Source organism: Monodelphis domestica, chromosome 3, assembly GCF_027887165.1.
Source record: "Monodelphis domestica isolate mMonDom1 chromosome 3, mMonDom1.pri, whole genome shotgun sequence".
In the NCBI taxonomy this organism is placed as follows: Eukaryota; Metazoa; Chordata; class Mammalia; order Didelphimorphia; family Didelphidae; genus Monodelphis; species Monodelphis domestica.
Genome location: NC_077229.1, coordinates 484,901,808 through 484,915,414, shown reverse-complemented (window position 1 = coordinate 484,915,414; position 13,607 = coordinate 484,901,808). Strand labels below are relative to the sequence as shown.

Sequence of the window (13,607 nt, the reverse complement as noted above, 5' to 3'; positions counted from 1 at the left end):
GAAAGCCAGGTCTAGAAATGTGAGGCTCTAGGTCCAAATCTAGCCTCAGACACTTCCCACTTGTGTGACTGGGCAAGTCACTTAACCCCCATTGCCTAGCCCTTACCACTCTTCTGCCTTGGAACCAATACACAGTAGTGATTCTGAGATGGAAGGTATGAGTTTAAAATAAATTAAATTTAAATTTAAAAAATGTATTGTTGGGAGATAGTTTAATATATACTGAAGTGACCAGGTATCCTTTAAAAAAACCAAAACAAACCAAACCATGAACTAGTACACTGTTAATAGAGATGCCACTTTTTCAGTCAAAAAGTTTGAACAGACAAGAGTTATGCCAGTGGGATATAAAAACACCTGGTTAGAAATTTCTTAAGGCACAGGTGAGAATTTTCCCAAAATGGGCTTATACACACATTAGATAAAAGACAAATTTAATGACTATTTTGATATATACTTGCTATGTACCACTGGTTCCTGTGGTCATTTATCATCATATAAAAGAAAAGTAGATTCCTTGGTGATCTCTTAATTAAGAGATTTACTTTCAAAAGTTAAACACACAATTAAAGTCTTAACATATTTAAGTCTTAACAACTAAGCCATGGTAACCTTGGTATAGTTCACAAATGTTTCTGATTTCCATTCCTTCCACTTCTCAGTTCTTTTCTGGGCCATTACTTTAGTATCCATTCCCTGTTTTTTCCTTACCATCGTCTTGGGAAGCAAACTCGACTCTACTAGTATGCTCCCTCTACCTGTGAATTTCTAGACCCTCTGTCCTGTGATGATCATACTTTGCCCAAACCCTAATCCTAGCTCACTAATGCTTTCCATGTTCTCTTTCTTAACTATCTTTTATGCTTCTATTCTATGAACTATTTTTTTTTTGGTTCTACTCTATGAAGTTATGCCCTGGACTCTTCTTTCCTTTTCCACTATTCTGCCTCATGGTGATCACATCAGTTACCATGGTTCAAATGACTACAGATGACTTGCAAATTTACATATATAACTCTAATCTCTTTCTCAGTTAGTCATATACCTTTTGGAATGTCATGTCTTTTGGAAATCTCTAAATGAATGTCCGGATAGCATCTCGACTCAACATGTTCAAAAACAATTTTCCTCCCTCAAAGTCTTCACTCTTTTCAACTTCCCTATTACTGTCAAGGATACAACCATTTTTGTAGTCTCCCAGGCCTTCATTCTTAGAATTACTCTTAATTCCAACCCACATAACTAAACTGTTGACAAATCTTGTTTCTATCTTTAGAATATCTCTAGTATGTATAGAATAATACAATAGCCTTCTGATCTGTTTCTGCTTTAGTCTCTTCCCACTGTAATCTGCCTTACACTCAATTGCCAACATGATTTTTCTAAAGAGTAAATCTGACCATGTCAGCCTACAAGCTCTAACACTTCTGGATTACCTTCTCTATTTAGCATTTAGCACTCTTAATAATAACCTGGCCTCATCTTGTCCTCCTAATCTTATACTTTTGATCCCCTCCTTGTACTTTGCTGGGGAAATGTTTAACTCAATAAAACAGTTAATGCCAATTTGTGGTTTTCAGAAGTCAAAATATTGCCTGTAGTTACCCATTTCAATTTGTGTTTTGACAACACTGACTTAAATGCCATTTCCTCCTGAGGTAAATAGGAGTACCAGAACTGAACCCAGATTATTGATTCTAAATACAGCACTCTGTACATTCTACTATAAAATTCAGAGCACAACTGCTTAAATCAATCCCTATACATGAAAATACATAATATTTCAGAGTTAATTTCTAGGCACAACCATCAGACTAGTATATTGTTATGCCGAATAAACTGTTGTACCTAAAATATTTTTTCTTTATATTTTTGAGATAGCCAGTATAAAAGAGATTCTAAGATTTAGAAGTAAGGTTATCATTAATGCAACTATATCTCAGAAAGCATGTATCTTTGATTTCACTCTATCATTAAAATAAATGACATACCACTGAAAATATGGAATATTCCTATATTTAAGACTTTATTATAAAGCAGTGTTATGTTGTGCAAGTCTCAGAAAATGCCAAGAGGAAAAAATACCCGTAAACTCTAGTTTAAAAATGCAAAATTAAAAATATTTTCCAATATATTGTTATGTAATTACTGAGGAAATGTAATCTTGCCCATCATTTAAGTAGTTGGCTTTGCTAAATGACAGATTTTTTTCATTTTTAAAAAGTTTTCTCCTTTAGAACACAAGCTTCTTGAAGACAAAAGACTTTTTCTTTGTATCTCATATGCTTAGAACAGTGTTTAACACATATGTAAGAGCAGTGATGATGAAACTTTTAGAGGGATGCTGTGAGAAATGTCCTCAGGCGCCTGTGGAAAGGGGGAGGGAGCAGCAGCCAGGCCCAAATCCCTCTGGCTTTCTAGTAACAAACTTTCTATGCTGGGGTGACGGTGTGCAGGCCCACAGAAAGGGCTCAGAGGGCCCCTTCTGGCACCATTGCCATAGGTTTGCCATCACAGAGTATTAAGTGCTTATTAAATAAATGTTTAACATTACTCTGTGAATGAAGGAATGGAAACCTTTGTATGATGTCTCCTTTTGGTATGAGTAAAACAGTGGCATAGCCCTACAGCTAAAAATAAAAACTATAATGAACCAATCCTTTCTGCTGCTCAAAAATCTCTTTTACTTCTTGATATAAAATAAAGAGAAGCCAAATGACAGGAAGAATTCTATTAAAAAAAAATCTCTTTAATGTTTAAAATAATACATTGTTTCTTAAATTTATGGATTTGAGAAGATATGTGCAATTTTGCTTTAGGAAGACAATATTTCATTGTACTCATATTCTGTCAAAATCTTCCACAGTGCTGTTTCACTCACCATGCATTCAGAAAATATTATAAACAAAAAACCTCACTTGTTGGCAGGTTTTACATTAAAATTCCTGTACACTTATACAATTCATTTTTAGTGTCTATTTTGCATTCGTAATAAATTCTAGCCTAATTTGCCATAAATTTCCCTCTAATTCATTTTAAAGAACAAAAAGTTTAGAAATTCATCTTACTTGGATTACTCCACTGGGGTTGACACTGATCATAGTACAAATCCCACGAAATGCTGAATCCTTTTCCTCATTGTCCCTTATATTCCTCAGAGAGGTACACCTATTAAATTGTAGAAGTGAGCTTTAATAATAAAGTAAAAAGGTGTTTCTGTCTGATTACTAACAGTATTTAATGGAATTCTATTAAAAAGAGTTCTTGGAAAGCTGAAAGATTCTCAATAATTATTTTGCTATATTGATTTAACCTCAGGTAGTTAAAATTAAATTCTTATTTCCTTAGTAACAAATGACTTGTGAAAATAGATGACTAAATTTAGTTTTTATACTAGATGTGCATCAACTGCTGAATTTCAGCCATGTGAAGGTTATTAAACTAGTCTTGAGAGTTAATACAAAAGTATTCCATTAAACACCACTAAAAGTTTTTTTTTTTAGTTTAAGAAAGCTATAGATTTTAAGAAGCAGAACATAGAATATACTGCCACAATGTAAACTACATATCAATACAAATCATGGTAAAAAAAAATTTTTAATTTTACAGCAGCAAGCAAACAATATTTTTATACATAACAAATCTAAACATCTAATTCTTAATGCAATCCAAGTTTTGAAATTTTAAAGTAATGTAATGCACAGTCTAATTTTTTTTATATCTGCATGCATCAATATTGTTCAAGAGGAATTTTAAATGCTCTGTAGGTCATAAATCAAGCTTTTAACACAGCAAGCATGTGACAATCTTATCCCATGCATCAATTAGTCGTTAGCCACAACATAAAATAAATATACATGACGATGCTACTGAAAAACTCACAAACCTGATAGGACAAGATTAGTCACATGGTTGGCAATGATTAAGGATTGTGATTTTGTAACCAACTGAAAATATATCTAAAAGTGAGATAGAGAGAGAGAAAGAGAAAGAAAGGAAGAGTGAAGAAAAATGAATTTAAAAAAAAAGATTGAATAATACACACCAGGGTCTTATAAACTGCTGTAGCATGGGGGCCACCTCTTGAGGACAAACGTAACCAAGACGACCAATTGTTATTGCTAAGGTAACGCAATCACGGTTATACACCACCAAACGCCAACCAAGACATGAGCAAATGAGGGGGAAGGAGAAAAAATAAAGAAAAAACAACAAATAACTCAGAAACAGAAACCAACAGAATCTGTGTATGATAATAAACATAAGATTTCACCAGTGCTGTTTATTACCACCCCCTGAAATAAGGGGCAGCAACATATATGGCATACTTTTGGGGAAAAAAGAAAGCAAAAGGAATTAAAAAAATTTTAAAGATTGAGAGAACACCAAAAACACAAGTGATTGCTCCCCCCACCCAATTTATAATACCCACACATGACTACACACTAATAAAAAGATTGACTAGGGAGGTTGCTTGTTACAAGTCAGTAGTATATTTTAAGGATTTGATAACAATAATAAAAAATAAATTAAGTTCTTTAAAGTTACGTAATTTAGAAAAACAATTTATATTAATCTTATGCTATGTCAAGTATGGTTTTAAAAATTTAAATTTGGTCTTTTCATTTCACCAAATTTCTTTATAGAAATGATTTTCTTTCAAATTTCAATTCTAGATCGCCCAAATCAGTGGTTAAATCTCTATGTATTAAAGTGCTCACTGACTGAAAGGAGGAGGAAATAATTACCATGATGGGTCAAATCCCATTTCAGCAAGTCTCCACATACAAAAAATTTCAGCTCATATACGACAAAAGAAATTTGAATAGAGTCCTCTATAATCCAGTTTGATCTATCTTTTTAAAAAATTTAAATGAATTAATACGTGAGCCACCCATCTTTTTAAAAGTATTTTAGGAATATGATTTAGTCACTTTTCTCTGTTTACTAAAGAAGGCATAGTATAGTGGAAATGTAAAGAAGACAAAGGACTAAATGCTAATTTCTAATAAAAAACTCAAATGGAAACATAATCATCAATATGTAATTATAAAAAACTAAGCATTTTCTTAATACAAGATGAAACAACTGCAACCCAGAAGTGCATTCTACAATACATATATAAATACATTTATACATTAAAAAAAAAAAACACACAAAACAAACCATGAGGTGCTTTAATGGTGTTCTCTCAAAAACTCACGAAAGGTTAATATTTCAGAAAAAAAGGGCGGGGGAAAAAAGATAATGTTTAAGGATTACTTGAAGCAAACTACACAGATAATACTAAAATCCAGCAGATTCATATGAAGCAGAAAAAGAAAACCTATGTTCAAGAGACACAAACTATGTAACATTCTTATTAAACAGGCATAATGAAACATGCAATAAAGCAGATGATGTTTTATTAAAAAGTTCAGTGTAGGATATACTAACTTTTAAAAAGTAAGTTTTTAAATAGGTATTGTATAATCTTGGACCACTGAACTTGAGCAGCAGAAGACTTGGTTTCAAAATTCAATTCTTGCACTTAATAGTTCTGTTTCCTTTTAATATCCAAAAGATTCAACTTCCTCATCTGAGGAGTTATGGTGAAATAAGATAAATCCTAACTATCAATATTACTCTTACTTGAATGGAAAACCAGTATTCTCTAATTGCAATAAAAGTCTAGATTTCTAAAAAGTTGAGATGGCATGAGATTATTTAAAAGCTCCATTTTACCTCTAATGTAAAATTTATTCTAATAAGAAATTTTGGTGTTAAGAGTTATGTTATGGAGTAATTAATAAGAGACTAATTATCAATTGTATTTTCAATGAATTTGGTTTGTTAACATTAAGGATGGAAACTTGGGGGTTCGTCATTTTAATCCAACTTATAAGTATATAGGTCATTTATTGTTCCAGGATGCACTGCTGCAGATCCAATAGCTGATATCCCACAAAAAACTTTATGTACATCACATTCAACATTTATTTGCACTTATGCATTCACATTTAAAAACAAAGGTTTCTTTTAAAAAATTACTACATATGAAAGCTTCCATCATTTTATAACAGTGATAATGCTTCAATTCTGGATGAAATGTCACATACAGGTACTGCATTCTAGAAGGGAAAAAACTGATAAAATTGTATATAATGTCCCCCCACCCCCATTTTCCAACATTATTTCCCACATGAAAACACAGTACCTATATAGACAAACAACCAGATCTTTCAAAAAAATTTTTAAAAGATCTCCTTCCGTACTAACTCCAATACTTAAAAATATTTTAAAAATGGATTTAAAAACAAACTTTTTCCCCATTACCATAGATTTTATTCTAATCTTTCTATGGACTCTTTAGAAAGACCACTGCAGATCCTAACAAAAACTAGTAACCAGAGTACATAGAAAGAAGAATGAAATAAGTTAATCTAAAAATTTGTTACCAAGTATTTATATCAAGATTACTAAAGGATAAAAAAATACAAATATATTCTATAGTATGGAAGGTGCTCTTTAAATCATATATATGTGCTCTTTAAAAATGCAAACGAGAAACAAGCTCCCATAACTCAAAACCCACAAAGCATGGCTGAAGTGCACTTAGAAATTAGTTATTGCAGAGAATACAAAATATGCATGCTCTTAACAACAAATTAATTTTTGACAGTGCCATATCCAATGTCTCAATCTATCTCAATGTTATAAAACTTGATATAGAGAAATAAAGTAGGTTAGATTAAAACTTTCAGGTGCCCCCCCATGTATATACCCAACTCATAAGTTCAAAACTTTAATGTGTGATGTAATACATTAGTTACATCAGATTCCTGAACCAGTATAAAACCCATGTAGTTCTAATATCATTCAACCATTAGTCATACTTTAAAAACCATAAAGTTTTTAATTTGTATTAGAGGAAGTAAAGAAAATGGATTTCTAATTGTCTTGTTTTTGAGTTTTACAACACTGGTTCAGGAGTATAGCTTTCATAAATAGTATATTTTTGAACAGATGACCCACAAATATTTATTTTAAAAACTGGGCAAATGTTAGTGTTGGCTTAGTTTTTCTGAGCATTTTTACTTAAAAAAATTTTGAAAGCAATTAGTTTTCCCTTCACCACAACAGTTCAGTCATATGATACCTGTATTCTCTAACAACGTCTTTGGTGTGTTGGGTCTGTTAATGATTTCTACAAGCTGGTGCAACACCATTGGAATATAAGGCTGCATCTCTATACCTAGATAATAAAATAAAAGAGGAAATTGTATGAAAAAAAAAACCAGCTGTATTTACTGCAATATAATTTTATGTTTATGCTTCTAGAAAATATAAAAGAATAGATGCTCATTTAAAATCTCTTAAAAACTTACCCATTTGAATTGAGATTTCTCCAATTGCCCATGTAGCATTGTTGCAGACTGAAATAAATTCTGGATTTAAGTTGGTTCCCAATATTGGCATGAAATCAGCTAGAAAGAATAATATTTTTTAAGATATTTTGTACAATGGCATCTTACTCTAAGTGTACTTTAATAATGCAAAATAAAAAAACCTATGTGCAAAACAGACTGGATGCTAAACTAACATGCCACCACCTACTGAGATTGTTAAAAGAATTGACATAAACATACAAAATATATTCTTTTAGAGCAAAAAGAGAATGTAGATTTTAGAAATATTGGGAATATTTTTCTGAATTCACAAGGCTATCTCTATATTTTATAGGCTTTCGTGGAATTTTAATATGCTTTCTTTTAAGAATCTTCAATCCTGGAGTGCATGGGCAGTGGAGGAAGGGAGCCCCATCAATTGGGCTAAAATTTCAGTTCTAAACTTAAGGATTTTTATAATAATTGTTTTGAAAAGGTTTGTAAATGACAATCTACTCACTTAAGTAGGAAGAAGTGATGTTAGAAGAACAGGTGCAAAAAGTGTAACTAGGGGACAGCTGGTTGGTTTAGGGGATTAAGAGACAGGCCTAGAGATGGGAGGTTCTGGGTTCAAATCTGAGCTCAGACATTTCCCAGCTGTGTGACCCTGGACAAATCACTTAGCCCCCACTGCCTAACCCTTACCCTTCTGCCTCAGAACCAACACAGTATTGATTCCAAGATGGAAGGTAAGGGTTTAAAAATAAAAAGTTTAACTAACTGGTGTAGATATTTTCTTATCATATAAACACATCCTTAAAACTTGTGATGAAAGCAAGCAATCAAGTGATATATATATAACAACAAGTAAGGCTTTGTCATCTCACATTATATATTAAAAAGCTAAGTTAATCATGCTGATGATGTTACCCTTACAGAAGAGGTGGGGAGGTGGGTAAGGTCATACCTATGCAAGGTTTAACATGCTGAAAGCACGCCTTTGTTAGATCACCTAACAAGGCAAAGGAACTCTGTCGAACTTCTGGCATTTTATCCTGCAATAACGAAGAAAAAAACATCATTCTATTTCAGATGTCAAACAAAGATATAAAAAAAGGATTGGTTAATAATTTATATATTATATAATTATATAATAATAAGAATAATAAATTCCATCTACACTAGGTAGAACATCATTACAGGGGGCAGCCCATATTTGGAGGACTGAACAACACTGGAGCAGGGACTGGTTTTAATTTGTTAAATACTTCATTGTAAAATGCCATTCAAGGCAAATACAGTACTGTCCTGCATGAGATCAAAAATCTTACCTGCATGCACTGGTACATCAGTGTTAGAATGTTACTTCGAGCTACTAGTTGTTCAATGTTGCCTCCAAGTCCCTCAGCTAGGCCACTGAGTAAATCAAGAGCCACAATCATGAAATCTTTATCAGGAGCCTCATATTGATCAGGTTGAGCATTGTGCAACTATAATTGTAAAAAATGGTTTAAAAATGAAAAATGTTCAAGGAAAAGGTTAAATTTTAAAATGGACTATGCCTACTATCAACATCTAACTGTATTCAGCAGGTTAACAAGAAATCATAATATAAACAATAAAAATACCATGGCTTGTGCAAGAGTCTTCTGGACAAGGTTCACACAACGCTGATAGACAGGTTCACAGTATGGAAGGAAGCCAGACTGCAGGGCCGTGGCAACCGAAGACAGGCACTAGAATGAGAGTCAAGTACATGATTGTTTTTTGGTTAGAGAGAGCTAGACTCTTCTGAAAGCACAATTCAAAAGGTAGAATGAAATCCTATATAAGTATTCATGGTTAGATTCTCAATCTGGGATCAGCACATTAAGCCAAGTTTCTTCGCATGACACTCTACTCATTAATGCTCCATTCTTGGGTCCCCAGGTTCATATATGGCAAGTTTTAAAAATTTGATTCAACCGAGATCTGCTACCTTGTTTTCCAGTCACCTTTGTCAAACCTCTCCATATATATCTTTGCTGCTCACTTTCTACCCGAGTTCTGGAAACATAATCAAATTAAGTTATAATTCTTGGAAAGAGGTAATCACGAACTTCCTAGCCCTTACTACTCTTTTGTGTTGGAACTGAAACACAGTATTGATTCTAAGATGGAAGGTAAGGGTTAAAAAAAAGTAGTCATCAATTGACCAGTGGCTCCACTCATTTATCAATTTCTAATTAAATTATCAGATCTCAATCATTAGACTATAAGCTTCTTGGGGCAAGAACTGAACTGCCTTTTCTATCTGTATTCCCATCACTTAACATAAAGGAAGCCTTTAATAATGTTTTTGGGCATTAATTCAAATGACATTTAACATATTTCCATTGTTTATTAGGAGTCAATATTTTTGCCATTATCCCTTCTATACTGCTCTGATTCCAAAAGCAATTTTGACAACTTGGTACCCTATATTTGAAAAGTCACCAATTCTAATTTGTCTCAGCAAGACTCATTTCCTGCATACTTCGGTGGTTAAGAAAAGTAACTGGAAAAAAAAAAAAGAACAGTAGCTGATTCTATTCCTAATAGAAGAATCAGTGAGATTCATTATACATATCATCTGAATGGACTGAGTAGCAAGTTTAACAATTTGTTCCCACTATCCACACTCAATTAAAACTCAGTTCGTTACATTACATTAGTATGTGTTGAACTGGGAAAGTGGCAAGAACATATAATATTCTGAAAGTTATGCTTACAAATGTAATTCTGGTGCTCTTTAGCACACTTTTCATCCTCCTTAGTCCTTGCCATAGATCCTTGAATTCTTTCTTTCTTATTTTCTAATTCTATCTCTAACAACAACCTTAGCAAATCTAAAAAATTTATATACCAAATTAAATGTTTTTAGGACTGTTTGATCAATCATTCCTAATCTTTAAAAAGAACACCACCTTGTTCTCTACAGTCATAGCATCATAGATTTAGAGTTGGAAGGAATCTTAAAGATACTCTTTATTAAGGCTAGTTTTTCCTTTAAAGATATCGAAACCATTCTGGAGACTTGATTAGTTCAGGGGACTATTAGTTAAGGGTACCGAAATCACTTTTTCATTTTCTATACAAAATGTTCAGAAAGCACTCCATGAGCACCACAGACCATGATAGGGGAGAACAGCTCATCCATCAACTCAGCATACAGTACCTTTTGGGGGAGCCTTCTGCTATACCAGGGGCCTGGCTTGAATCAAGTTCAATTCAGAATAGTTGTGCTGCCAGCCAAGTGCCACTCGTTAAATAAGAAAAGTTTATCAAGCAAAAATTTGGTCTTATTTTCTGATCCTCTTTTCCAATCCCATAAGTAGTTACTAAGCAAGATCTCTCTTTGCATTCTACAATCTAAACTATTTTTCAGTTCTCTACACATGTATCTAATAAAGAATTGTCAATTCATAAACATAAGAAGTCATCTCACCTCAAAATGTATTGTGTGCATACTATGTGCCAGGCCTTCTGGCAGAGTATATTCTGTTTTAAGAGGCAAGTACAAACTATTATACTTCATATAACATTACAAATGGTCTTAGAGACCATCTTTATGTAAGCATTTCAAATGTTACAAGTTTTTTTTAAATATTCCCCCAACCAAGTACACGTAAAAATGGTTTTTAATATTCTTTTAAACATATTGAGGTCCAAATTCTTTCCCTCTCTTCCTCAGAAGGCAAGCAATTTGATGTAGTTCACATATATAATTGTGAACATTTCCAGCTCAATCATGTAGAAGATGCATTTTGCATCTTAAGTCAGTCTTTTAGAATTGTCTTGGATCACTATAATGCTGATAGCTTTCATCATCATATTGCCATTCTGCCTTGGAACTGATATTTAGTATCAATACAAAGACAGAAGGTAAGAGTTATTTAAACCAAACACCCCCCCCTCCCACCCCACTCCCTACCCTACTAAGCATTAGAGTAGTAAGGGCTGGGCAATTGGGATTAAGTGACTTGCCCAGGGTCACATAGCTAGCAAGTGCCTGATCAAATTTGAACACAGGACACCCCCCACCCCCCCACCCCGGGCCAGCTCTCTACCCACTGAGCAACCTAGCTGCCTCTTAGTTCATTTAAGTCTTTAACTAATATTATTTAAATTTTTTTCATTTGAAATAACAAGTTCTATTCCAATGCCCCCACCTCTGTAGTGAGGAAGCAACTCTGGCTTCACAAGGGCTATGCCAGAAAGGCACAACCTCTAAGAGCATGACAAACTTAGGTAGGAGGGGGGGATGACAGACTATAATTTGTTATTCAAAGATCATACCAGCTAAATACTCAGGGTTATATCACTAGGAGGTTTGCAACTCATCAAAAATAATTCTTTTGGCCATTTCAACTCTAAGACATTAGGAGTAATCCATCTAGAGAAGGAATAACAAAACCAATAAAAATGGTAGATATCAAAGTATACTAGTTTAGTTATCACCAGATTTAAATGCAACTGGGAAATATTTTATAAAACAAATAAAGACACAATATAATTTTTAAGTTAAGATGTCCATAGGGAACCTTACATTGTCTCCCTTTCTACTAAGTTTGATGCCACTGCTCCACATGACCTTACCTCAAGTAAAGGGAAGAGATCTTTATCTTCATCCTTTAGCATGTTCCATTTCTGGATTAATGGAGGCATTAGCATCTGTATATATTCCTATTCATATGAAAGAAAAACAAACATCAATTTTTAAAAAGGAAAAGTTCCATAATGAAACAAATCCATATTGAAAAGCAAAGAAAAGAAACTGCCCTTTAAAAAGACATTTGACCCTATTCTTTACAAGTTTGATACTCATGTCTATAGAACATCATACAACTAACATGGTTTGAATCAAGAGAAGCCTAGGCTTTGACAAATTACTAATACGTTGTGACAACATAAACCTTGCATAGATTCTTTAAGGGAAATAAAAGTATGTTTCATTTCTACTGTTGCAGAGGCAGCATAGTATTAATAGACAAGCATTACAGAACTGATTTGAAATGCTCTCCTTGGTGGTTGTGAAATGATTTATGTGTGATTTTAAAAGATTGCAGAAAATAGGTTCTCAAAATTTATCTAATGCATTAGGATCACAGTATTCAAAGTTGGAATAAACCTTGGAGCACTGAATCTATTACAGATTGAGAAAACTAAAATGCAAGGTGACTTTCTCAATATGAATGATCAACCCAAGTTGTATGATTCCAAATCCAAGTTAAACTGACATTATATCTTATCTTCCTTCTCAAGTATGTACCACTTAATTACATTTTTTCTTAACTGACAAATTTGAGGGGGAGAGGTAGGGAAGGACAGGATTCAACTGGTTACTTATATAGTCCTTTTAAATTAATATGTAATCTGACACTACCTAATATTCTAAAGCACAGTTAAGATAATCTAAAATGAAGTTAAAATAAAAGCTTAAAACATTATATAAATGTGAGTTATTAAAGATATCTCAATTGTAGATAGTAAAAAAGTCAAGAAAAACAGCATAAGTTCAGATGCCCAAATTCTCAAAGATCTCCTCTAAAATACATTAATCAAGAAAACAATAAAAAGTGAGTGTTCCCTTTTTGGGAGGCTTCAGATACTTTTAGCAATAATAGATCTCACCATAATTTGCATTTGATATATTATTGATCAGACTAAGATTCTTCTTTCAAAGAAGGTAGAAACATGTAGAGAGGAATAGCTGAAATATCCATGAAGAAATTAACAATCTTTGATCTTATCTAGATTTCTCATAAACGATAGAAGCATTTGCAAGTGGAAGATGTCAGTTCCCTTTGTCCTTTTGAGTATAAAAGTGTTAATGCCAAAATTTAAAAGTCACTCATTCAAGTCAGTCTACAATAGAGCTAATCTGGGCTTCAGGTGTGTTCTTGTATTACCTGGATCAGTACAAAAGGACCCTGGGAGGCCATAATATGGTGTGTATGTATATATATATATATACACACACATACATACACACACATATATATATATATATGTATGTAAATATTTTATCTAGATACGTTTCCTTTCACAAGCAAACTCCAAGAAAAGTTGTCTATAGTCACTTGCTTGCATGTTCATTCACCTTTCATTCACTCAGTCCTTATAATATCTTCTGACCTTACTCAACTAAAAAACTTTTCTAAAGCCACCAGTCAGTAATCTCAAATTGACAAAGTTGATAGCCTTTTCTCGGTCGTCATC

General features: G+C 33.1%; 1 protein-coding gene across 1 annotated transcript in view; it reads right to left on the bottom strand.

Moving 5' to 3' along the window:
- The window catches only part of TNPO1 (transportin 1), a 77,449-nt gene that overhangs the window by 14,097 nt on the left and 49,745 nt on the right, over nt 1–13,607 (bottom strand). The window contains exons 14-21 of the mRNA XM_016431342.2: nt 11,985–12,071; nt 8,996–9,103; nt 8,699–8,857; nt 8,335–8,422; nt 7,368–7,466; nt 7,139–7,234; nt 4,046–4,121; nt 3,069–3,168 (exon numbers count right to left, since the gene is read on the bottom strand). Of these exons, the coding sequence (XP_016286828.2) occupies nt 3,069–3,168; nt 4,046–4,121; nt 7,139–7,234; nt 7,368–7,466; nt 8,335–8,422; nt 8,699–8,857; nt 8,996–9,103; nt 11,985–12,071 (813 nt within the window). The remainder of the gene's footprint in view (nt 1–3,068; nt 3,169–4,045; nt 4,122–7,138; nt 7,235–7,367; nt 7,467–8,334; nt 8,423–8,698; nt 8,858–8,995; nt 9,104–11,984; nt 12,072–13,607) is intronic.